General features: G+C 42.3%; 2 protein-coding genes across 3 annotated transcripts; one reads left to right on the top strand and one right to left on the bottom strand.

Annotated features, from left to right (window-relative positions):
* Window positions 1–5: 5 nt before the first annotated feature.
* On the bottom strand, window positions 6–4,879 carry wdr77 (WD repeat domain 77). 2 transcript variants are annotated; one of them, XM_027032373.3, is made up of 10 exons: window positions 4,557–4,879; window positions 3,976–4,161; window positions 2,833–2,974; window positions 2,684–2,733; window positions 2,540–2,610; window positions 2,272–2,326; window positions 1,859–1,930; window positions 1,388–1,496; window positions 1,197–1,265; window positions 6–853 (listed from the first exon to the last, which is right to left on the bottom strand). In XM_027032373.3, the coding sequence occupies exons 1-10, from the start codon at window positions 4,639–4,641 to the stop codon at window positions 724–726; spliced, it is 969 nt and encodes a 322-aa protein (XP_026888174.1). In that variant the 5' UTR covers window positions 4,642–4,879; the 3' UTR covers window positions 6–723. The 2 variants fall into 2 exon arrangements, with proteins under 2 accessions (XP_026888174.1, XP_026888175.2); XM_027032374.3 differs by having other exon boundaries at window positions 762–900.
* A 5,055-nt stretch (window positions 4,880–9,934) lies between these two features.
* Window positions 9,935–22,508, top strand: lamb3 (laminin subunit beta 3). Its single transcript, XM_027032371.3, has 23 exons — window positions 9,935–10,028; window positions 10,122–10,169; window positions 10,332–10,486; window positions 12,001–12,115; window positions 12,334–12,407; window positions 12,667–12,858; window positions 13,063–13,126; window positions 13,230–13,417; window positions 13,576–13,696; window positions 14,077–14,265; window positions 14,679–14,834; window positions 14,974–15,167; window positions 15,473–15,569; window positions 16,335–16,704; window positions 16,895–17,040; window positions 18,005–18,216; window positions 18,357–18,560; window positions 18,692–18,836; window positions 19,019–19,226; window positions 19,765–19,906; window positions 20,030–20,206; window positions 20,546–20,699; window positions 20,936–22,508. The coding sequence occupies exons 2-23, from the start codon at window positions 10,139–10,141 to the stop codon at window positions 21,073–21,075; spliced, it is 3,474 nt and encodes a 1,157-aa protein (XP_026888172.2). The 5' UTR covers window positions 9,935–10,028; window positions 10,122–10,138; the 3' UTR covers window positions 21,076–22,508.
* The last annotated feature ends 2,401 nt before the right edge of the window (window positions 22,509–24,909 follow it).

Raw genomic sequence — 24,909 nt, 5'->3', positions numbered from 1 at the left:
TTAAACACTTTTAAATACTTTTATTAAAGGGAGATAGTATTAGGGTAGTGTATTGAGTTACGCAGTTGTTTTTTTTATATCTTAAGTTTTAAGCACATCCATTAGAAATAAAATATCAGAAATATGTGTATGGAGGTCTGTTCATTAAAACTAAGAAAAAAAGATGCAGCATTACTGAAATACTGTATGAATTTTATTACAAAGTATTCCAAAAGAAGGGGAAAAAAGGTTCACAGCAGCTTCTGCTCTCAAGTAAGATGCTGTTTCAGCTATATATTCCACCCAGAAAACATCTCAAATGCTGATGTTTGCATGGCCTTCACATTCCAGGAATAACTAGGCCGAACGTTCACTTCAGCTCGTTTTCTCAGTGCCAATTTAATATACATACACCATTAAAAAGTGCACCAATGGCCTGTTGACTGCAGCTGCACTGAATGGACATCCATCATAAGTTCCCCCTGCAGATCCAGTAACTGCCTTTAACCTAAATCAACCTTGACCCCAGATCAGTCTAAGAGAATTCAGACAGATCAACAGGAACCAGAGGCTGTCATTAACTGCCAAACTATAAGCACTTTTGCACTTAAAATATACTTAAACTATACTTGTTTTCTTCTTTAGTTTGTATTATATTTTGGGTTGTGTTAATTTATGCATGAGCTTATCCATATGCATGCGTGGGTGGGTTGGTGTGCATACAGGTAAGTGCATGCATGTAATCTAGGAAATTCTCTGGCCCGTGCTGTGCAGCAGCACCTGATGGTCCCAACCCGCTGTGGTCAGCACATCTGAGCCAGCTGGAGCCCAACACACACCTCGCACAAAGTCCTGGTGCCTAATGTCTCTGTAGCTGCTTATAAAAAAAGACACACACACACACACACACAGACAACCAATCTGTAAACAGGAGAGGATATACACAAGATACAGTTATTACATAAACAACAGGAAGTGAAAATGATACTCCTATTGTGATTTAAACATTAAAATAATAGAGGCACTGACTGTAATAATTTGTTCAGTGTCTATGAGCTTTTAATAATGATATGGCTGGATCAGTGTTGTGTGAAGGTCATAAACAATATGTACAGTTCCGCATTATAAGAGATGTGGGGATTTGTTTTTGCACTGGTTAATTGTCCTTCAGTTATGCTTCAGATAAACAAATTATAAGAAGCAGTACCTATACTCACATTTCTCTGAACTCCCCATTCACCACAGCTACAGAGCAGTCATCACTGACTGAGGCCAGCTGAGGAGAGCTGCACAAAGGCCAAACAAAGCAACAAAGTGTGTGTGCGAGCCTGTGATTGAGCCCATAAAAATGTGTATTACAAATCTACAAGTGCATGTATAATAGAGAAAAAAGCCTCTGTGCAAGTACCTGTGTGAAGAGAAGGCCAAGCGACACACTCTGCGTCTGTGTGTGTTTATCGTCTGCACACACCCTGCAGCCTGGAAGTCCCTAAGAGTAACCCTACCCAGCTCATCACCTGAGACGGACGACATCCATACACGGATCCAAACATACACACAACAACTACATTTATAACATTTGGCTTTTATCCAGCACAATAACACACAATCATGAGTATGACACTGTGTGTGCTCCTGGAAATGAAACCCATAAGTATGGTGTTGCTAGAACCTTGTTCTTCTGCCTGACCAAGTGAAATACAGGAGCATCACTGCGCCCACATAGACACTCCGCTCCTGAACCACACACACCTACACCACACACACATGGTTCATCTACAATGCTGGCAGATTTGTACATTTGTAGTACAGCACAGTGAAATATGTAGCTGTGTAAAGTAAGGGACTGTGGGAGTAGAATTTGTATGAGATGGAGTACCGTATGCGATAGTGCTGGCCTGATGAGGGTGCCACACAACAGTAGTCGGACAGCAGCTAGGAGGTGCCACGTCTGAAACAGTCAGACAGGGAGACATGCACGTACACACAGAAAACCATTCTGTTATTACTAAAGCACATATACCCAAAACAGCAAGGAAAACTCTTAACACTGTGTATTATAATGGTGAAATAATGCAGAAGTGTGTAATTGTGTATAGGCCCCAACTTAGTAATGCTACCCAGCTAGCACACACTAAAGTTCACATTAAAGTTAATTTTGTGTAGTTTTTTTCTAGACAGATTTAGCTGCTACGTATATCATTTTAAAACAAGGTTATGGCTTTAGGTTATATGAAGGCTGACAACTAATAAAAGCAAAGAAAAATAAAATGTGCGTTTGGCCGTGTCTACCCAATCGAGAGGCTGGTTTAGGTTTCCTACGATCCCATAGCAGCAAACGGCCATCCTGCACAGAGAGCAAATGTGAGACAAGATTAACACCACCAATTACAAATAACTACACATTTATGAGCAGGATTCACTGCTTCATAACAAATCAGCAAGTAGCCTACAGCATAGTCTATGCCAACATAGCACAGTCTACATCAGAACTCTATCAAACTAGCAAAGTTATCTGGGTGTATGTGAGTGGTCCATGGTTCTGAGAAATGATACAGACCTGAGCACAGGAGAGGAAAAGGGAGTCATCTGTGGGGCTGCAGGATACACTATTCACTGGCATGGAGTGAGCTGAGAAAGAGAAAAAAAGTCTGTGTGTACAGGTCACATCTGTTTTTAAGGTAGCTACTAGTGCTGCTCTCACCGTTGTATGTGCTGATCACAGCCTCCTGACTCAGGTCCCATACATTGATCCTAAAACCAGGAAGGAAATAACAGCTTTAAGAGCAGCTCAGAATGATCAGCAAGCACACATGCACATGCATGGACTCCCTCAGAGCGCCCCCTGCTGACCTGCAGTCCATGCTGCTGCTTACAGCATGGCCGGCGCTGCTGGTGGGACTGATCGCAGTGACGATGTGATCGTGCTCGTGCCGACTAAACCTGTTCACAAGCAAACGCTCATCTTCTGTCAGCTCCCATAATTCCACAGCACCTGCACAGACACACACACACGCCTATAATTCCATAGCACCCACACAGCACAAATAATTCAGCCACTCCAGTAGATTAAAAGAAAAAAAAAAGAAAAAAAAAAAAGTGTAGATGTCTCTGTAGATGTCTCTGTGTGTGAGATTGTGGGGATGTTTCCTGACATATGCCCCTATAGTGAAGAAAACGTGATGGGGTGCCCTGGAAATGGGATAAACTTGCTGTTCCAGAAAGGGGCTATCCCCGACAACTAAGCTCCTAGATCATAGCTCACTGAAATGATCACTGTCTGCTTGTGTGCATGTGTGAAACAAATGTTAAGAGTTCCTTTATGTTAAGTGTTTTACTTTGGAGGTGTTTGTGAAATACATTTTAAAGGCTTACAGTTGTGTTTTCATCATAGAGATGTGGTTATACTTCTAATATGTTCAAGTTCAAGTTCGGTTTATTCGTCACATACATAGTCATACACAGTATAACTCAGTGAAATGGTGGAGAGTGCTCTGTCCAAACTGAGGAAAAGAAAACAGGGGTGCATAGAGAAAAATATATATATGCAAGATAAATATATATATTCTATGTATGTACAAAATATATTAACAATGTATGTACAATATATGCATATTATGATTATATACACAATGTACAATGTATATGGTTGGGTATATATGTACACAATCTACAGAATGTACAGTGCAGGTGTAATATGGTTGGGTATATATGTACACAATCTACAGAATGTACAGATCTATTTTGTATAATAACATATCTACAGTTGTTGTGTAACAAGGTAATTGAGTATAAATCTATATATACAGATGTGGATTACCTAATACAGATATGGATTACCTAATAATGTTTATCTTAATCAAGAATGAAAGATTTCATACATGCTGCAGCACAGCTTTTGCACACTGGTGGGGTCCCGTGTTATGCCCTTTTTCAGCCTGTGTCAGCCACTGTACACATGAATGCTGCAGTGCTAAGATACAGTAATTGCTATACCAGAGTCGGATGCCACAAGGACGGTCCTGTCAGTCAGCCACCTGGCCTCTGTTAGTCCAGCCTCTGTCTGAACGCCCGCCTTGCAGAAGCCCTCATTGGGTGCCAGTTTGGAGTCACTGTATACCCAGATAGACCCCTGCCAACAGCGCCCCGTTAGGCTGGATGCCCCAAGCAACAACATGCCATCTGAGAGAGAAACAGAAAAATGCTACATTAATTAACGTACAGACACAAGGTTGCACTGTATAAGTGACTTGCTTAAAGCAGCTGCTGAACATAAGACAGTTGCATTAACGCTCAACGTTTTAACTCCTGGTAGAGGACGTTTTGAGTTATGGTTTAAAATAGTACTGCATGCCTCGTAACAGCTTCAGGTACTCTAGGTTCAGGTACTCTAGCCAGCTAGTAATCACTCCTAAATGTGCTAGCTAAGCAATTTAAAAGCCATTCTGGTAAACATAACAGGCCAAACACATAGTTTTTTGTTCAGATGTAATTTTGGTGAGACTCGCGTTTAGATTCCGTACACTTAGCTACAGCCCAAGACTAGAATTGCTTGCTGGCTAAATTCTGAAGCCCACCGGATCTACACTGAAGGGAGTCCAGGTGCTTCTCCATGCAGGCGGGGGCGTTTGGTGGGATGTTCCAGCGGTTCTCCTTGATCATTTCTGCACGGTGCTGAACTCCAACGGCGCCTACTTTAATTAAAACGCAACTAGATGTTATTAGACACTTTAGATTAGAGTCTTGTACGTCTGCGTGGGGCTCCACTGCATTACATAAAGACACGCAAATATAGTTCGCTGTCTAGCTAATTATTAATCGACTTATTTAGGATCGAGAAGTCCGCAATCGCAGAACCAAACCGATACCGCGAATAAATGAACCAAGCGGGTGGCTTCCACGTGTTCAGCATACTTCCGCTTCCAGGTTATTGCAGCGTTTGCGTGTTTTAGTCATTTATTGTTTATTAGCCAATTATTTTTAATTTCTACGTGAAGTACAATATTGCATTTGAAAGAAATGCAAGTTGTTTTGGTGGATCAAATAATATATGGTCAGGTGAAAACTTGTTACTTAAGTAAATGAATGAGACATTCGTTTGCAGTTCAGTGTTTAACCGCTAGATAGAGATCTATCTGCAATGATGTTGCCCACTTCAGTAAAGTTGTTTTAGTATTAGTGTGTTAGTCTTTCTTTTCTTGAGTGCATGTCATCAATTTGTTAAAAACATTTAATAGAGCTTTAACCCTTGTGTATTCTTAATATTTTGTATGCTCTACTTGTCCCAAGGATCAAAAATGACCCTTAACCTTCACTAAAGCAGCTAAACTACAGAACTATTTTAAATGAAGAATCAAGTTGTTACTATTGTTGTTATTATTAAAGGAACTTCACAATTATTTTTTAACATGATATTAGGTTCAGCATTATTTGCCATTTGTAAGTATTGATTTTTTTTTTAGCATGATATCAGGTTCAGCTTTATTTGTCATTTGTAAGTATTAAAAATACATAATATTGAAAATGTGGAGCTCTCTTGGAAACTTAGCACTTGTTATAGCCTACAAACGTAGCTGAAATGTGCAGAAAGTAGTTTTGAATGCATTTTATTGAAGATATTTTATTTTGCATTTTATTTTTTACTATTGCCCCCACACAAGATGAGTAAACAGCAACAATAATTAATAATAAAATAATAGATACAAAACAAAAAATGTGAAAATCAAATCAATTAAGTTACAGAAATACACAATACGTTAACACTGAATATAATTTACATTACAGATGTGAAAATAAAAATGTACCTCTGAATGGAACCAGTTACTCATTCACCATTACTTAAGGTCCAGGGTTATAGAGGTATGGCAGACACTGCACCCACCTCTCCCAGACCTTTCTTATGACTGCCAGTTTGTCTCACACATCTTGTGAAAGTGTGAAAGGGTTTCAGTGGCATTTTGGCATAAGAATAAAGACTCTTTTGTCTCACCTGCACCTCTCGCTTCCTTTGTGCTGCCAGTGTCACACAGGTTTCTTCCGCAATTTGTTCTCGCAAATGGGGGAAAGTAAGTAAAATATACACTGGGTGAAACACCCTGAGCATGGATGGATAAAAAACGTTATGGGAAATCAATTGTGCCATGGGTGGGTAATTTAGCTGGTAGACAGAACCATGCATCTCTTATTTCGGACACGCATATCCATATGAGGGTTCATTCCAGGACACACACCTGCAGTTGGCTGTGACGTGCATTCTGGATGGATTCTGAGTGGAATTCCTTATTGGATAATCTGCTCTAATAGTACATGGTGCACACAAAATAAACATTTCTGCCATGGCTTTTTGAGAGCTTTGTATTCAGTCATGATTATACGACACTTAGTAAGTCCAACAAACAAATGACAAACATTTTACTCATTTGCACATAACACAAATATTTTTGTGATTTGAACTGGTGGTTATGCAGTGTTATGATGTACAGTGGTGTGAAAAAGTGTTTGCCCCCTTCCTAATATCTTATTTTTTGCTGTTTGTCACATTTAAATGTTTCAGATCATCAAACAAATTTAAATATTAAACAAAGATAACACAAGTAAACAAAAAATGAAGTTTTTAAATGAAGGTTTTTATTAAGGGGTGAAAAATCCAAACCTACATGGCCTTGTGTGAAAGTGATTGCCCCCTAAACCTAATAACTGGTTGTGCCACCCTTAGCAGCAACAACTGCAATCAAGCGTTTGCGATAACTGGCAAAGAGTCTTTTACAGCGCTGTGGAGGAATTTTGGCCCACTCATCTTTGCAGAATTGTTGTAATTCCGCCACATTGGAGGGTTTTCGAGCATGAACTGCCTTTTTAAGGTCATGTCACAGCATCTCAATCAGATTCTGGTCAGGCCTTTGACTAAGCCACTCCAAAGTCTTCATTTTGTTTTTCTTAAGCCATTCAGAGGTGGACTTGCTGTTGTGTTTTGGATCATTCTCCTGCTGCAGAACCCAAGTGCGCTTCAGCACACCTTCCAAAAAGTGACCACTTGGATGAGTCGTTGCTGCACTCTTGGGGTAATTTTGGTCAGACGGCCACTCCTGGGAAGGTTCACCACGGTTTTGTTTTTGCCATTTGTGGATAATATCTCTCACTGTAGTTTGCTGGAGTCCCAAAGCTTTAGAAATGGCATTATAACCTTTTCCAGACTGATAGATCTCAATTACTTTATATCTCATTTGTTCCTGAATTTCTTTGGATCGCAGCATGCTGTCTAGCTTTTGAGGATCTTTCAGTCTACTTTACTTTGTCAGGCAGGTCCTATTTAAGTGATTTCTTGATTGAGAACAGGTGTGGCAGTAATCAGGCCTGGGTGTGGATAGAGACATTGAACTCATCTTTCCAAAGATGTGATAAACCACAGTTAATTTATGTTTTAAGTGGGGGGGCAATCATTTTTTCACACAGGGCCATGTAGGTTTGGATATTTTTCCCTTAATAATAAAAACCTTCATTTAAAAACTGCATTTTGTGTTTACTTGTGTTATCTTTGTCTAATTTAAATTTGTTTGTTTGATCTGAAACATTTAATTGTGACAAACATACAAAAAAATAAGATAAAATAAGGGGGCAAACACTTTTTCACACCGCTGTATATACACTTCTGATTGTATAGCTGTTTACATGCATTTATGGAGGGGCAGAGTCTGTGATTAACATTAATAAAAGACCAAGAAAATTAGAATAGGGAGAGCGCTGGGACAGCTAAGGCCTCAGCATCACCCTAAGACTGGGGGCCACAGGCGCTGTACCTTTATATACAGTAATCAGGTACGTTTTTAGCCTGGATTTAAAAACTGCAGAGTATGTCTGAGTCCTGAATTAAAGCCAGAAGGCCATAATTAAGGGTTTTAATATGAGAAGGCTCTTCCCCTGGCTGTAATCTTACTAATTTAGAGGTAAGTTTGAAAATATTTAAAATCTATTAATAGCCTTAGTTATGAAGAATATATATTTCATTAAAAATTTGTTTGCTTAGTCACTTTAAAGCTATACCTGATAAAATAATTCTAAAAACAGATTTGAATTCAACTTAAAAAGTACTGTATGTTACTCTAGCTTTGTTAGTGAATGCTGACTTTCTTTAAGACATGGGCCACAGGTAACAGAACTTATTTAAAACTCAGAAGTTAGACCTCATCTGGACTTCAGCAAGTTGATTTCATACATAACACCTACAGCACTCCTCCACCTTCTTCCACAGCCTCTCCCAGCACATTTCTCAGACTAGGAGGGATTCCACACTGCTGCTGTTTTTCTCCAGATCAGGAATCTCATTTCAGGACTATTTAACTTCTTTTAAGGACTATTTTTAAAGACATTCTCAGGCCATATGACAATATGACAATAACTCAGTAAAAGTACAAATGTAAGAAAATGTTGATAAAGTTTATTAAGTGCCTGTGTTAGTGATCCTGTTTTTTATACACTTTATAAATCTCAGCCAGGCCATGCATAGTGTAATCAGAATATGAAATGTGTGACTGGTTCTTGGTTATCATGTACAGTGTGTGAATATATATTGTGTTTGATCAGCTCTGCATGAACAGCATCAGTGTTGAGTAACCTCCCACTTCCCCCAATGCATAAAACATAGCACTTGCACCAGTTATCACCATGGAAACCTGGCAGCAGTACCTGGGTGCGTCAGTCTGTGTCTGGTGCTTTCTAGAGAGAGATTAGTCAAAGACTCATACCTGCTCACGCGCACACACACACACACACACACACACACACACACACACACACACACACACACACACACACACACACACACACACACACACACACACACACACACACAGAGAGAGAGAGAGACAGCTAAGGCTGGTTCATACCTGTAGTGGAGATATGTGCAAAGAAATATAGAGTGGCCCGAGGCTGCAGTTTATAGTACACCACACCCAGAACACACACACACGGCGCGTCATACTGGAGTCACAGACACAGTCACAGACAGGTAGTGTTTTTCTCCTCTCCATTAAAGGTGAGAAAGACAATCCAACATGTTTGTCTTCCTCTCCTTGCCATTTACTTGGCTACTGTCCTCCCCTGTTACTGCCTCTGCCCATTGCTGGTTTTCCTGCCTGTAATGTAGAAATAGCATATATTTACTTCTCTGATCAATTTTGTTGATTCCACTGTCTTACATCCATCTTCTAAACCCTGTTTGACTGTCCATAGTAAATGCTTTCGATGACCTTGAAAATAAAATGCTAGCAAAGCAAAAGTCAATCTGGGTGTATTTAAAAATATGAGATAATTATGAGTCAAAGCCTTTTAGTGTAAATAAGTGTATATTACCCCGTAAAGACTTTTTGTTTTTTACTGTACAATATTCTCCAGAATCTCTTTCTCCTGTTGTAACAAGTCTGAACCTGACAGCACAGCACTGTGTAAGAGAACAGGCTGGGCTTAAGGTTAGGTTTAACCCTAGTCATGCTGCATTGAGGATACATGTAGATTTAGTATTAGGCTTAGTATTAAGTTTAAGGTTAGAATTGGGATTTGTGGTAGATTTCTAAAGAAAGGTTTAGAGTTAGACCTGGATTTACATTTGAGGCTAAGATTTAAAGTTAGTCCTTGGAGCTGAGATTTGAATGTAGAGTTAATGTTAGGATTCTGGCTTGACCCTGAGGTTTATAATGTAGACCATTATTCATGTTTTCTGGTCTTTGACAAGATCTGTCCACTAAAAGGTTTAAAATGCCCTACTTTGATTCACTTCAGATCATTTACTGGGTGTCTGTATGGATATGTTGCAATGTATGTGCGTTCCAATGTGTTCATTTTTTAATTCATGATTGTGAAGGGTGTGGCAGTGTGAGGAAGTATGCATCATACAGTCCTCACAGTCATTCACACACGTACACACATGCACACAGATGCACCCCCCCCACCCCTTCACACAGAGGCGTGCCACTGTTTAAATATAAAGCCCCAGGAAAGACATTTTGATGTTGAAATCTATCACCAGGCTCAGCAAAACTACAACAGTAAATCAGGTAAGGGTGCTTCATGTAGTCATTAGCTTTACCTGCTGAAAAGCTGCACATCCCAAATTTATGAAATAATAATATATATTTTTTTTATTTTAGATCTTAAAGGACTTGTAATGAAGGTGTGGATTTTTCTGCAGTTAGCAGGTATGTGTTCACTGCTGAAATGGATAGATTATATTACTCAGACCAACATTTTCAAACTCTCACTCCTGATTACTGTCTTTCTCTCTTCCTAACTGGCTGTCTTTTTTCTCCTGATCGCTGTCTCTCTCTCGTTCTTCCTGACCTGCTGTCTCTGTCTTCCAGTGGTGGCTGCTATGTCACAGACACAGCAGGACTGTGTGCGGGGCGCATGTTACCCACCCATTGGAGACCTGCTTCATGGGAGAGAACAGCAGCTCAGTGCATCTTCCACCTGTGGCCTCATTGGAACAGAAGTATTCTGCACACCATTTGAACAGGTAAAAACTCAAACCTTACTCTGTGGAATTGGTTTTCTTGTTGTCTGATAAAATATCCATGTTAATTTGACATTGTCAGATTATGTTAGATTTTTAAAAATAATTCTTACACGGTTTATTACAGCACCATTAAAACACATGCCATAAGAAACAATGACTGGGTCAGCAGGGTTTGTGTGCTGTTGAGCTATTATTGCAGATGAGGTCACATTCTTAAGAAACTGTCTGGATTTGTGCCATATGTGGAAATTTTCTTTCTTTGGTCTGCTTAGAGGTTACAGGATTAAGACATGTAGAAAAAGACAGAGAGTAGCCTGCTGTCATACAAGTATTTTACAATGATGGTTCTCTGACTAGCTGAACCTGGCCTGGGGATATGACTAACTGTGCACTCACACTGATACATGGGACACCACTTTCTCTGAATCAGCAGAGAAACAAGATTTCTATCTTTGTCATATGAAATACATAATAATAATTAATTATTTTATCAGTGCAAAACTGAATATAGATTTTTAATTATGTTTTATGAGTGGAATACAAAATGCTGAACAATGAGTTTTAACTGTGAAATAAGGAATTTTATTAAGTCTATTCTAAACAACTTACTATAGTACAGACATTTTGACTGCACAGTATATCTGTGCACTTGGTTAGCATTTGATTAAAATGGTGAGGAGCTTTTCAAAAACAAGAAGAAAAAGGTTTTCCATGTTTTTGGTTTGTGGGTGGAAAACTGAGACCCCAGAACAACCTCTGGACTGAGACCTATGCAGACATGAGGAGAACATGGATATCCCTCCAAGATAGTGGGACAGACCTGAAACTATAGCACTGAGAGGCAAACATGCCAACCACCAAGCCGCCGTGCTGATTAGTCTGCTGTAGGCAAGGTATTTGAGGTGACTGAAATGGTTTCCAAAAATCTTTTAGACAAGAAGCTTCTTTGGTCCAATCTTTCTCTCTCTCTCTCTCTCTCTCTCTCTCTCTCTCTCTCTCTCTCTCTCTCTCTCTCTCTCTTTCTTTCTTTCACTACTCAATCTGAAAATACATCTCTTGGGAAAAAGAGTAAAACAAATATGTGGTGATGCTGGGTGTTAGTGCATTTAGTAAGCTCTCAGGGTGTGTGATTGTGTGTGTGTGTGTGTGTGTGTGTGTGTGTGTGTGTGTGTGTGTGTAAGACACCATAAACCTAAAACTGATAGCAGCTGTCCAAGCTGAAGGAAGCTTTCTTCCTCTACCCTGCATCAGCTAACCAAGTGGGAATATAAATGTTGTAAACACACATTTCACAAAACTTGATTCATAGTCAGCAATGTTGTGATTTTACACACTGCAGGTCAGACAGACCTGTGGATTGTTCTGTGCTATAAGCATCGAGCTGATCAATACATGCACAGATACTGACCCAAGCATACACACATACACAAATGTCATCAATCACCAGGAGTTGGGGGTCAGGTGTGGCCACTGGTATCGAACAGGTTGATAAAATTAATCTTCATTCCCTATAGTGGAAAATGAAGTGTTGCCCATGTGACTCACGGAATCCAGCAGCACGTAATGCTCACACCATCCAGAACGTCCTCAGCAGTGCGGGACCTGACAGGTGGTGGCAGTCCAGGAAAGGTGAGATGCTGGATCATACAATGGAGTGCCCAGTAGCACAGTGGCCTATGTCACTCTGTCACTGAACAGCTCCTAAACTAATGGAGCACCACCTTCTCAACTCTGGTCAAGTTTCAAATATTTGATGTAATGAATTACTGTGTTACAACTTTTACAATTGTAAATATTCACATTTTGCTTATTGAAGCTTGTCTTTGTGTTTCTCTCTGTATGTATAGGTGTAAATCCTGTTTCTCTGCTGCTGGACCTACAGCAGCTATTTCAACTGGACACACTGCTCCTCTCCTTTAAGGTACAGGAGACATACAGCACTGGGCATACCCTTCACACACAAGCATGCACACACATGCATGTATACACACAAAGCTCACCATAACCTCATCATTGAGCGCAATAAAATAAACAGATTTTTCATAAAATCAAACATACTTTTATAGGTTACTTCTGGTTTTGTCTGGTTTTATTACATAATTAGGGCATTTTTACACACACCCACACAAATACACAGTGGTTACTGTGAGCTTACATGCCATATTGTCTCTTGCATGTAGGGCCCCCGGCCAAGTGCTCTGTTGATTGAGCGCACAGCTGATTTTGGACGGACCTGGCAACCAGCACTCTACATGGCCATCGACTGTCCATCTGCTTACCCCAAGGTTGCCATGACGATGCCCTCTGACCTGGGCACTACTTACTGCTACACCCTCCCTGCCAGCTCTGCTAACCCTTATCAGGACCAAAAAGTATGAACAGACTCTCTCTTTCCCTCTCACTCAAACACATACCTACTCAAATACACATGCAGTCTATCCGCTGGAGTCTGTGTGTACAGGGAGTGATGAGTGGTGTCCTGGAGCCAGTGGTTATGGACACTATTAGGCTGTTTGTTAGTGCTGAGTGTCTTGTGTCTTGATTGTAGAGTTTTCTGTTTCCCCGTTTCCCCTCAGATTTACTTCCACCCCCTGCAACAATACTCCAAAATCAACTACTCAGATGAATATAAAATTGAAGGCAAGCCATGTCTGTTCAAATCAAAAGATTATTAAATTATACTTAATTAAAATGATTGTTTGACTGATTCATTGTTTAACTGATTGATTAATATTCCCTCCAGAGGTAACTGCTTTTACGGGTCTCCGTGTGAATCTCACCCAGCTGGGTGAGGTTCCCCGCACGCCTGGCCGTAACCCCAGTCAGTTTTATGCCCTGAAGGAGATGAAGGTAATGGGCTCCTGCTTCTGCCACGGGCACGCCAACCGCTGCCTGCCTAAAGCCACCTCCAGCTACCCACACAGCACAGAGGTACCCAACGTATAACACAACAGTAGTAGATTTTTTACATCTCTATTTAAATGGATGTCATTAAGAATTTGAAAGCGAGTCGTCTCAGTGCTGTGAGTGGGCATGCAGCAGTTCTAAAGAGAAGGTTGCATTTGATTGTGGATGTGCTTTTGTTTTAGGTGAATGGAGTGTGTGAATGTCAGCATAATACAGCAGGGCTGAACTGTGAACGGTGTGCTGACCTGTACAATGACCATCCATGGAGACCAGCAAAACGTGACAACCCTCACACCTGCAAGCGTACGCAACACCTCACCTGCTACAGCCCTACAGCCCACACACACACACACACACACACACACACACACACACACACACACACACACACACACACACACACACACACACACACACACACACACACACACTGCAGCTCCCATACAAATACACCTTATGCCACAGATTCCAGACTAACATGCCTTTATACTGCAGCTCCCACACTAACACAGCATGTTCAGTTTGCTATGTTAACCTGGAATAATACCACCTGCTTACAGGGGCCTATTGATATACAGATCTGGATATAAAGGTTATCATTAGCAATCGCAACCAACTTTAGGGATCTGGAACTCTTTTTAACTCATGAAAATTGGCTGTGTGTGTGTCTGTTGCCCTTGCAGGATGTGAGTGTAATAATCATGCTCAGAGATGCCGTTTTGACAGTGAGCTGTACAAACTTAGCGGCAGGCGGAGTGGCGGTGTGTGTGTGGGATGTCAGCACCACACCACAGGACCCCGGTGTGAACAATGCATCCCAAATTATTACCGCAATCCCCACAGCAACATGCAAAGCCCAGATGCATGCTTAAGTAAGTTACGCACACATACACACTCCTCACTCTATTGCATGTCTATGTAAGTTTCACACACATACACACTCCTCACTCCAGTATACTGTAAGATACACATACCCTTCTCACTCCAGTGTATGCCTGCATAAAATACATATGTATACACACTCTTCACTCCATTGCATGCCTACATAAGTAACAAACACACATACACTTCTCAGTCCAGTGTATGCCTATGTAAGTCACACACACACACTCCTCACTTACACCCACATACCTGCAAACACACTCAAAAACACACTACAGATATCCTCACCCCACATGCGCATAACCACACACCCTTACTTCAGTGAATTTATAGCTGAGTCACACACACTTACAACATGCATACTCCTCACTGATGCACTGTGTTGCTTTGTTCCACTGTGCAGGGTGCCAGTGTGATAGCATGGGTTCAGAGAAAGGAGGTCAGTGTGACCAAGTCACAGGGGCGTGTCTCTGTAAGGCGAATGTGGAAGGTGCACGCTGTGACCGCTGTAAACCCGGGTACTTTGGCCTCAGCACTGCCAACCCACTTGGCTGCTCCAGTAAGCTGCCTTGCACCTCAACTTCTTCACCTCTCACCTCACACCTTTCACGTCTATATTACCTATAGGTGCACTTCACTATGTACCATTAAGCTCACACATTTGGCACTAAACATTGTGTGTGTGTGTGTGTATTCAGAGTGTTCCTGCAGCACAACAGGCTCTCTTCATGGCATGTGTGACCCCGTAACGGGACAGTGTGCATGCCGTCCAAAAACGGAGGGGCTGTCATGTGATCGATGTACCATTGGATTATGGAACCCCTCCTCTCCCTCGGGCTGCCAGCCCTGTGACTGCTACCCCAATAATGCCCTCAGCCACACCTGTGACCAGGTAGGTCCTTCCTGTCACACTCTGGAACTTGACCCGTGACCAGCTACTCTACCCATACCACCCTCTCGTCCTCTGTTTCTAGTAGACTCAATACTCTACTACAGAGGTTTCAACTCCAGTACTGGGAACAAAACCCTGGGCAGTTTTAGGCTTTCCCTTTTTTTAGCCAACTGATCCAGGGTCCCAGGTAAACTAGAAGTATAAACCCCTGCTCCACTAGGTAAACTGCAGTAACTGTTTTTATTGGGTTTTTTTCATGCGGTGCATTCTGGGAGAGTAACAGTGTTTTATTTTAATTACTATAGCAAACAGGTCAGTGTCTGTGTCGGGAAGGGTTTAGTGGACGAACCTGTGGTGGTTGCCCAGACAACACCTTTGGAGACCCATTAATTGGCTGCAAACGTAATAGCATCACTCAATACAAATCACACCTCTGATCAGACCTTTGCCTCCCTTTTCTCTCTCTATTCTTTTCTCCATCCCCCCGTCTGTTCTTCAGGCTACATTCAGACAGTCAGAGATTGAGACTGATGACCTTATTTACTAATGAAAGTGTCTCTCCTATTGTATTATAAAAGGAGTGGAACACGTCCTGTTGTATGGACGTAAGTTAGTTCCCTTCTTGATTTTTGCAATAGCATAATACCTATAGCCATGTCAACAGAGAGTAAACATCAAAGATGCCAATTTCCATAATATGCAACATAAAAAGTTGCCATTTATCTGCTAATACCAACAGTGCCTTCAACTGGTGTTATGTGGAGAACGTAGGCCACTGTGTGTCGTGGGCACTGTACCTAATCTTTTTCCTTTTTTTTTTTTGTTCAGTTTGCATTTTTTTTTTTTTTTGCATTGTCCTCCTGTCAAATACTTTGATATGGCTTTCTGACTACAGCACCCCTGTTTTCTGTCTTGTCTGAGAGTTTGACAGCATGCACTTATTTATATGTATAATGATGTGACCAGCAGCTAACTGCTCTCTGAGTGTAGCCTCTGTTTGTCTGCCTCTATCTCTATGCCCTGTGACTCTCAGAGTGACAGTACAAAGAGAGTCTTGCACTGGACATTACACAATGAAGAAAATCTAAATATTTAGCCCTTTCCAAAGTATTGCAGATTAACGTTGCTTCTCTCCATCTTTCTCTGCATTCCTCATCGCCCTTTCAGCATGCCAATGTGACAGTACAGGGACGGTCCCTGGAGGGTGTGATAAGGATACAGGTGTGTGTCACTGTAAGCGGGGGGTCACCGGTGTTCACTGTAACACCTGTGCCCGTGGGCACTGTGCCAGCTTTCCACAGTGCCCCACCTGCCCTTCCTGTTTCGTCCACCTGGATGCCCAGCTGCAGAGTCTTACCCTGGACTTCGGGCACCTGGCCAGCACCCTGCTGTCTGCCACAGACGGCGCCGGTGCAGATGTCATGGGCCGCATCAGAGAGCTGGAGCTCACGCTCCTCCACCTGCAGGATTCCCTGAAACTCCCTGCACAGTCCGAGAACTTCATGGATAACTATGTAAGACACCTGCAGAGACTCTGGTACGTGAGAGCACACATACCTGAACACACACATTTAAACTGAATGCATTCTGTGTGGTAGCATTATGTCAAAATAGTTGTGTTGCTGATGGAGGCTGAGAGTCTTAGTGTTGATTCACATTACACAGTCAAGATTCTGGAAAGTCTATCTTCTTTAACATGCAGCACACTCTCTGTCTCTTCGGGTTAGGTCTAAGGTCAGAGATATAAATCTTGGTCTGCATTCCACTGGTCCAACTCCAGACCTACAGGGAGAACTAGAGAAACTGCAGAATCTGCTCTCAGAACTCCACCTGGTATATAATGCCAAAGTAAAACCTGGGACCAACTATGCAGGTACAGGCAGCACACGCAGCTCCCAGTGTTTACCATGGGTGTAATTTTCGCTGGGGACTCTGTGCACATGTCCCCACCACTTTCTAATGAGGCTGATTTTGTTCCCACCAGTTTTTCAAAATGTACTCTGAGCATATTAGTGTCTTTGCTTAATTTCTTAAATAATAATTTGAATCTTACTTTATTCAATGAAATAAAACATATATTAATCATAGAATGCCTAATGACAGAGCATATGAACATGAATATGAAAACAGTGGAGCTTATCGTGTCACACAATGCTGAGATAATAAATGCACCACAATTTACATTTCAGAAAACAGACCATTTTTAAAATAATAAAAAATAATAATAAGTAAAATATATTTGTACAGTTATTTTCTATTTAAATCATAATGTTGATACTTCTTTTAAATGCAGCCATAAAGACTTCATGAGCATCTTCTTTTCAGTTTCAGTGCCAACTTCTTTTCAGTGCTCATGCTTGATTTCTTAAAGGGAATGCAAATTTGAGGGACAGCTCATTTTTGTCCCCAGCATTTTCCAAGCAAAGTTACACCCATGGGGCTTACATACTGATATTTTCAATTTTATAATAAATCCTTTAAAAATACATTTAGAAATTGCAGGAAAAAACTATTAAAATGCACTCAAACTGCCTGCTATTTTTATGCTGGTCAAAGTGAAGTGACCCAGTGTCCTGGTGTGGTTAACTAAGTGACCAGCAAAGGTCCAGTCATATTTGAGTAAAATGCAAAGACACTACTTACTGTGGACCTCATATTTTAGCTAGATGTGTCTCACACAGTCCAACTGCCAAAGTTATATGCACATTTATATCAATCTTCCCAGTAACATCTGGTTGCTGTTTTCTCAAAGTGCACACTGGTGTGAGATTGGTCTTCACAAGTGCACCTGTCAGCTGCAGAGGAGAAGCCTCCTGAGTGAATGTGTGTTCCTGCAGGTGCCTGGGCTGCTGTTAGAAAAGCCTACAACAAGTCCACAGATGCAGCTGGGCAGGCCGAAGCTACGGGAGATGCTGTGAACAAGGCATCATCCATCCGAGATGATGCCATGAAAAGCCTCAACCGCATCCAGCCAGGCAACACCAACAATCTGGAGACACTCAGCAAAGTTCTGGCAACCCTGCCCAACCTTACTCCTACAGCTGTACAGGCATGAGCAGCACAAAATCAGCAAAAACACATGAATATAAATAACCATAGTTGTATATTAACTAATTCCAACTTTAGCTGTAATTTGTGGTACCTTAACAATGTTTAACTAAAAAAAAAAAAATCTATTTCTTTTGGTAGGTGTGCAGCAGTAGTCGTTTGTCCATCTGTACTCCCCAAGACTGTAGGGGTGAACTTTGTCCTGCGGGTGGAGTGCCTCCCTGCATTCGGGGTGAGCGTTGTGTGGGTGCTTTACCACAGGGTAGCAGGGCTATGCAGGACTCAGAGGAGGTAAAAGCAAAACTACAGCAGCTCAACGACAAGATTACACAGGCTTACTCACAGGTAACACACACACACACACCCCTTGTATATAGCCTTACATCTTCATGTTTACACAGTGAAGAGCTTCCTAGCTAGTGAGTGAGTATCACACATTTGAATTTATCACACTTATGCCTTCTTCTGATCAACAGATTCAGGATACCCAGGCTTCAGCCAATCGAGTCAGACTGTCCACTGAAGAGCTGACCAATCAAATCAAGCGCGCACGTGATGACATGGATGATGACATGAAGGATACTAAGAACTTTATAAGGAGACTGAAGGACTTCCTGTCTGGTAAATTGTATATGTACATTTACACTGAATCTGTGTAAACGATTATTTTTACTTTAGTAAAACTATGTACACCACTAAATTTGTGTACATAAAAATTAGGTAGATTTTACTAGCTGACCTACAATGTGTTGCAAATGCTACTTTATACTAATCTTTATATGTATATGTGTGGATGTGAATAGACCCAGTCTCTGATCCTGGTGTAGTGCAGCGTGTGTGTGAGGGTGTGTTGGGTATGAGGCTGCCAGAGACAGCAGAGGCTTTGAAGAGGAAGCTACAGGAGATGCAGGACCTCGCCGCCTCTCTACCAGACAGCAGCAGGGTCCTGAATACTGCTGGGCCACAGCTGGAACAGGCCCGAAACCTACTGCAGGATGCAGAGAACGCCAGGTACCCCACACACACTACAACCCTCACACACACACACACACACACACACACACACACTACAGCCCCCCACACACACACACACTACAGCCCCCCACACACACACACACTACAGCCCTCCCACACAAACTCCAACCCTCCCACACACACACACACACTACAGCCCTCCCACACAAACTCCAACCCTCCCACACACACACACACTACAGCCCTCCCACACATCTCCCAAGACGAACCACCCCAGCAGGTTCATTTTTGTCCATGCCTCACACACACTGACCAACACTACTACACACAGTATAGCTCTCACACCCCTCCCAAGGCTGCTACACACACTACAGCTCTCACACACCTCTAAACACTATCCTACAGACATACTGCAGCCCTCACATACTTTGTCCACTGCTACCACACACTACAGCCCCCCCACACACACACACACATGCAACATCAGTGATGCTACATAGCTAATATAAACACCATTGATGATTGGCTGTTTGGTGGTTGTGCTTTTTTTAATGTATTTGTGTGTTTGTGGCAGGGATGTGGCCTTGGAACTGCAGGAGAATGCTGAGACATTGCTGACGTCACTAGATGAGAATGAGAGCACCATCACAGACATGGAGGAGAAACTGCGGGAAAGCCAGGACATTGTGGACAGTGTGAAACAGGATGTGCAGAAGGTACAGACAATTACCCATCTAAATGTCTGTATTAGTAAGATTGCTTATGTGGATGGAAAAAAGATAAATGGCTGTCTGAATTTAATGATCTCTCTCTCTCTGATGAAATGAACGGTCTCTCAGTCAGAGCAGGTTTTGGAACCAGCAGAGGGGCTGGTAGGGGAGTTGCCAGGGTTGTTGGAGGCAATGCACCCCCTGCTGGAGGGTCTGATTATGCTGACGAAGAGGGGAGGAGTGTTGGCCACAGAGGCTGTAAAGCAGGCAGATGGAGCAGAGGAAGAGGCTAACAATGCAGCACAGGTGAGGCACACGCTACCCAACATGACCCTGAACACATACCATATCCAGCTTGGTTCGGCACTCACTATGCAGCACAGTCCAAGCTACCCAAGACATGCTGAGCACCAAACACCAGCTACACTAACAGACTATATAGCACAAGTAGTTTACAAAGCTAGGGCCCTCTGCTTGCACAACACAAAACCAAATGGCTCCCCACAGGTACGTGGCTAATACTGCCCTATAAAATCACTTATCATTGTTTTTCATGTATATATTATTGAGTTTTCATTTTATAACCAGTGTGATGGTGTGTATGCGTGTGTGTGTGTGTGTGTGTGTGTGTGTGTGCGCGTGCAGGACTTGCTAGTGCTGCAGGATCAGCTGGTGAAGCTGAAGCAGGCTTCTAAGGACAGTGATGGTGCAGGAGCAGCAAGGAAGCGGTTACAAGCCCTGCAGCAGGACACCACAGCCCTCATCCAGGACACCACAGACACCATCCACAAACTCACAGGTATGAGGAGAGACAGGAGGAAACTTCAGGACAGGCAAAACAATGAACTAAAATATCACTGACAATAAACTAGCACATTGTTTATGTGCTCATCTCTGTGATTCTCCTTTCTTTCTTCTCCTTTTCTCCCTTATACTTTCTCTCTTACTTGCCCAAACCCTCCCACTCTCACTCACTCGCTCTCTCTCTCTCTCTCTCTCTCTCTCTCTCTCTCTCTCTCTCTCTCTCTCTCTCAGATAAAGAAGAGTCTCTGCAGAGAGGAGCAGCAGACCTGCTCATGAATGTGGGGCGTTTGGAAGGTCTCGATGCTCAAGTTCAGGAGCTGCTCACTGATATCCGCACCAAAGCAACCAGACTGACAATGTGCCAGGGCTAAGGAGACATGGCCACCAGGGGGTGCTCACATTTAATAAGATAGGCACAGTCTATTTATTCTACCACACCTGAACATTTCAAATGAACATTTGTGTGCAGCCTATGACTTTGTAATGTAAACATAGCATGTACTTACAATGTCTCTGTGCTTCTTAAACATATATCAAACTGTAAACAATACAGGAGCCTACACAGTGATAATGGACTGTATAGTACAAAATTTTAATAACTTTTTTTTTTCATTTTGCATAAAGATATTTAAGTGCATGTTATTGTTATACAAAGTAGACATAATTTCAGAAATGGCATTTCATTTACTATTTCATAATAAATCATTATATTGAATAAATAATTACAGGTGCAACTGTTTAAACTCAAAATTTTACCTCTGAACTATAAAGTTTAGAACAGGTGACCATTTCCACAAAGCAGATACCCCCATATACTTTTTCTCTCAAACAAAGAAACACACACACACACAGTGGAATACTAGCACAGCACAAGTAAACACACCTAGTAGGGTACAGACGTTTCAGTTAATCTCTGTCAACACAGTGATACATGGTTAAGCAAAGACACTAATATGCTCAGAGTACATTTTGAAAAACTGGTGGGAACAAAATCAGCCTCATTAGAAAGTGGTGGGGACATGTGCACAGAGTCCCCAGCGAAAATTACACCCATGGTAAACACTGGGAGCTGCGTCATTATGACAGTTCCCTTATGATAGTCTTATCAAAGTAAAATTATTCACTAATACATAAATGGATAACTACATAAGGACAATCTCATGTCATGTTTAAAAGAGAAAGGAGGATAGGATAACCAGTGTGTGTGTGTGTGTGTGTGTGTGTGTGTGTGTGTGTGTGTGTGTGTGTGTGTGTGTGTGCTCTGACACAGTTGTATCTCTGGGCATACAGCAGACAGACAGCAGTGGTTTTTATACTGTTGCTTATACAGTAGCAGTGGTTTTTATACTGTTGATCATTAGAATAGGATTTTGTTAAGGTAATCACCTATTCAGCATCTCAAGTAGAATGAGGTGTGTCTGTGAAGGAACTCAACAAATACTTGAATGGAATGGCTGCTGTACATGTGGAGATGCTAATTTAAGCAAAAATTGGAGTGGTCTCCTATTTTTTACCCCTAAGAAGAGGAAGACAAGAAGTGCAAGCTGAATGGCTAAGGGAGACTATAGATTGGTAACTGTGAAAGTGACAGATAACCGACATGTATGACTATGTATGTGACAAATAAACCAAACTTGAACTTGAACATTAGAGAATTGTACTGATATTCTGTGCATGACCTTGTTTTATACCATTTATTGTATTGTGCTTTTTTCTGCCCTGAGATTTCTGGCCGCTGTTATACATTGTTGTACTCTTTGGATGCTGATGCTTGCTCAACCATAAAGGAGAATTCTTGCTTGTCTGCCCTTTGGACCAGCCTGACTTGATTGACTCTAATGATGAGATTAAAGCCTGTGCCTGGGTGTCATGGAGCAGCACATCACCACCCCATTGCCTCTCCAGCTAGAATGTGTTTAGATATTTCCTGTGTGGACTTTGTCTAGGACTACTAATTGGTTCTCACTGAATAATCTGATGACTTCCCCCAAATATTTGACATTTCTTAAGACTTACAAGTTACTTGTATACAATTACATTTATGGCATTTAGCTGACACTTTTATCAAAAGTGACTTACAATTATGACTGAGTACAACTTGAGCAATTTACTGAACATAAACACAAAACAGTTCAACATATATAACAACCAAATAAATAAACACACACACACACACACACACACACACACACACACACACACACACACACACACACACACACTCACAAACACAGCTCTTACCTGAGCTTCTGTAGGGATTAGGGTAACACCGACTCTGCGTCACGTGACATGCCGAAAAAGGCAGACTTAAAGTTTGGTTACAACATTAAACTAGACAGACATGCTGGCCACATCATCTTTTATCCTGCAATTTAGCTTCAAATACTTCAAAGACAGTTACCTGCCTCAAGTCATCTGTAAGCTTCCTTGCTTCACCATCCTCTGTGGGAAAAATATTTATCATTAGGCAATGCTGCTTCACACAAACAAGCGTACCTTTGCCATGTGCTTTGGTTTGTCTCGTTGGATTATCATCTGCTTGGTTAAGGTAGGCTCTGAGTTCACTTACTTTTGTCTTAGATTCTGTGAAATTGAAGGCTTGTTGTCTAAACCTAGTTGTTAGTTGCTTGGTAGTGGTAGTTATTCACTACAGGTGTAGTTTCGCCCTGACAATCATAGATATCGCAATCTCAGCAACCTCACTGACTCACAACGCTTCACACCATCACATATCGTGGTGGCAGGAGGGCTCTGGAACTGCCAATCTGCTGTCCAGAAGGCTGACTTCATCTCAGCATTAGCATCCCTCCACTTCCTACACTTCCTGGCTCTGACAGAAACATGGATCACCCCTGAGAACTCGGCGACTCCGGCTGCCCTGTCCTCTGCCTTTTCATCCACACATTCTCCGAGGCGTCTCAGCGACTCCGGCTGCCCTGTCCTCTGCCTTTTCATCCACACATTCTCCGAGGCGTCTCAGCGACTCCGGCTGTCCTGTCCTCTGCCTTTTCATCCACACGTTCTCCGAGGCGTCTCAGTGACTCCGGTTGCCCTGTCCTCTGCCTTTTCATCCACACATTCTCCGAGGCGTCTCAGCGACTCCGGCTGTCCTGTCCTCTGCCTTTTCATCCACACATTCTCCGAGGCGTCTCAGCGACTCCGGCTGTCCTGTCCTCTGCCTTTTCATCCACACGTTCTCCGAGGCGTCTCAGTGACTCCGGCTGCCCTGTCCTCTGCCTTTCCATCCACACATTCTCCGAGGCGTCTCAGTGACTCCGGCTGTCCTGTCCTCTGCCTTTTCATCCACACATTCTCCGAGGCGTCTCGGCAGGGGTGGTGGCACAGGTTTACTAATGTCTCCAGAGTGGCGTTTCACTCCACTTTCCTTCTCTATACTTTCCATCTCCTCTTTTGAATTTCATGCCATTACAGTGTCTTTCCCCACCAAACGTCTTATCATTGTCATCTACTGCCCTCCAGGTTCCCTAGATCACTTCATTGATGAGCTCGACATTCTCCTGAGTCATTTCCCCATTGAAGGAAATCCACTCATTCTCCTTGGTGACTTCAACCTTCCATCAGACAGGCTGCATTCCTCCTGCATCCTTCTGCTGTTGACTGCATTCCACCTCACCCTCAACCACTCTCCTCTGACTCACAAAGCGGGCAATGTTCTGGACCTGATCTTCACCCGCACCACCACAACATCGGACATCAGTCACCCCCCTCCACCTCTTGGACCATCACTTTCCATCCTTCTCTCTCTCCCTTCCTTCTCTTTCCATCCAGTCCTCTCCAACATGTTCCTCCTTCCTCCGTCGCAATCTGCACTCCATAACTCCCTCTTCTTTTACTTCTACTATTTTGTCCACCCTTCCTCACCCTGACTCTCTATCCTCTCTCTCTTTGGATACAGTTACAAATACTTTCATTTCTACATTCTCCTCATCAATGAATGAGTGCCCTCTCTCCTTTAGACCTGCTAAGTCCTCCCCACCTGCCCCCTGGCTAACAGAAACACTTCACTGCCACAGGAGAGAACTAAGGACTGCAGAGAGGAGGTGGAGGAAATCTCACGTAGATTCAGACCTCAGCTCATACAAGTCTCTCCTTTCCAAGTTCTCACTGGAAGTAACATCTGCAAAGTCATCCTACCACAGAGAGAAATTTGAATCATCAATCATCATCTGATCCATGCAAGCTCT

The sequence above is a fragment of the Electrophorus electricus genome, chromosome 22, assembly GCF_041902795.1.
Source record: "Electrophorus electricus isolate QZ-2024a chromosome 22, ASM4190279v1, whole genome shotgun sequence".
Classification (NCBI taxonomy): Eukaryota; Metazoa; Chordata; class Actinopteri; order Gymnotiformes; family Gymnotidae; genus Electrophorus; species Electrophorus electricus.
This window is presented reverse-complemented; position numbering and strand designations above follow the sequence as displayed.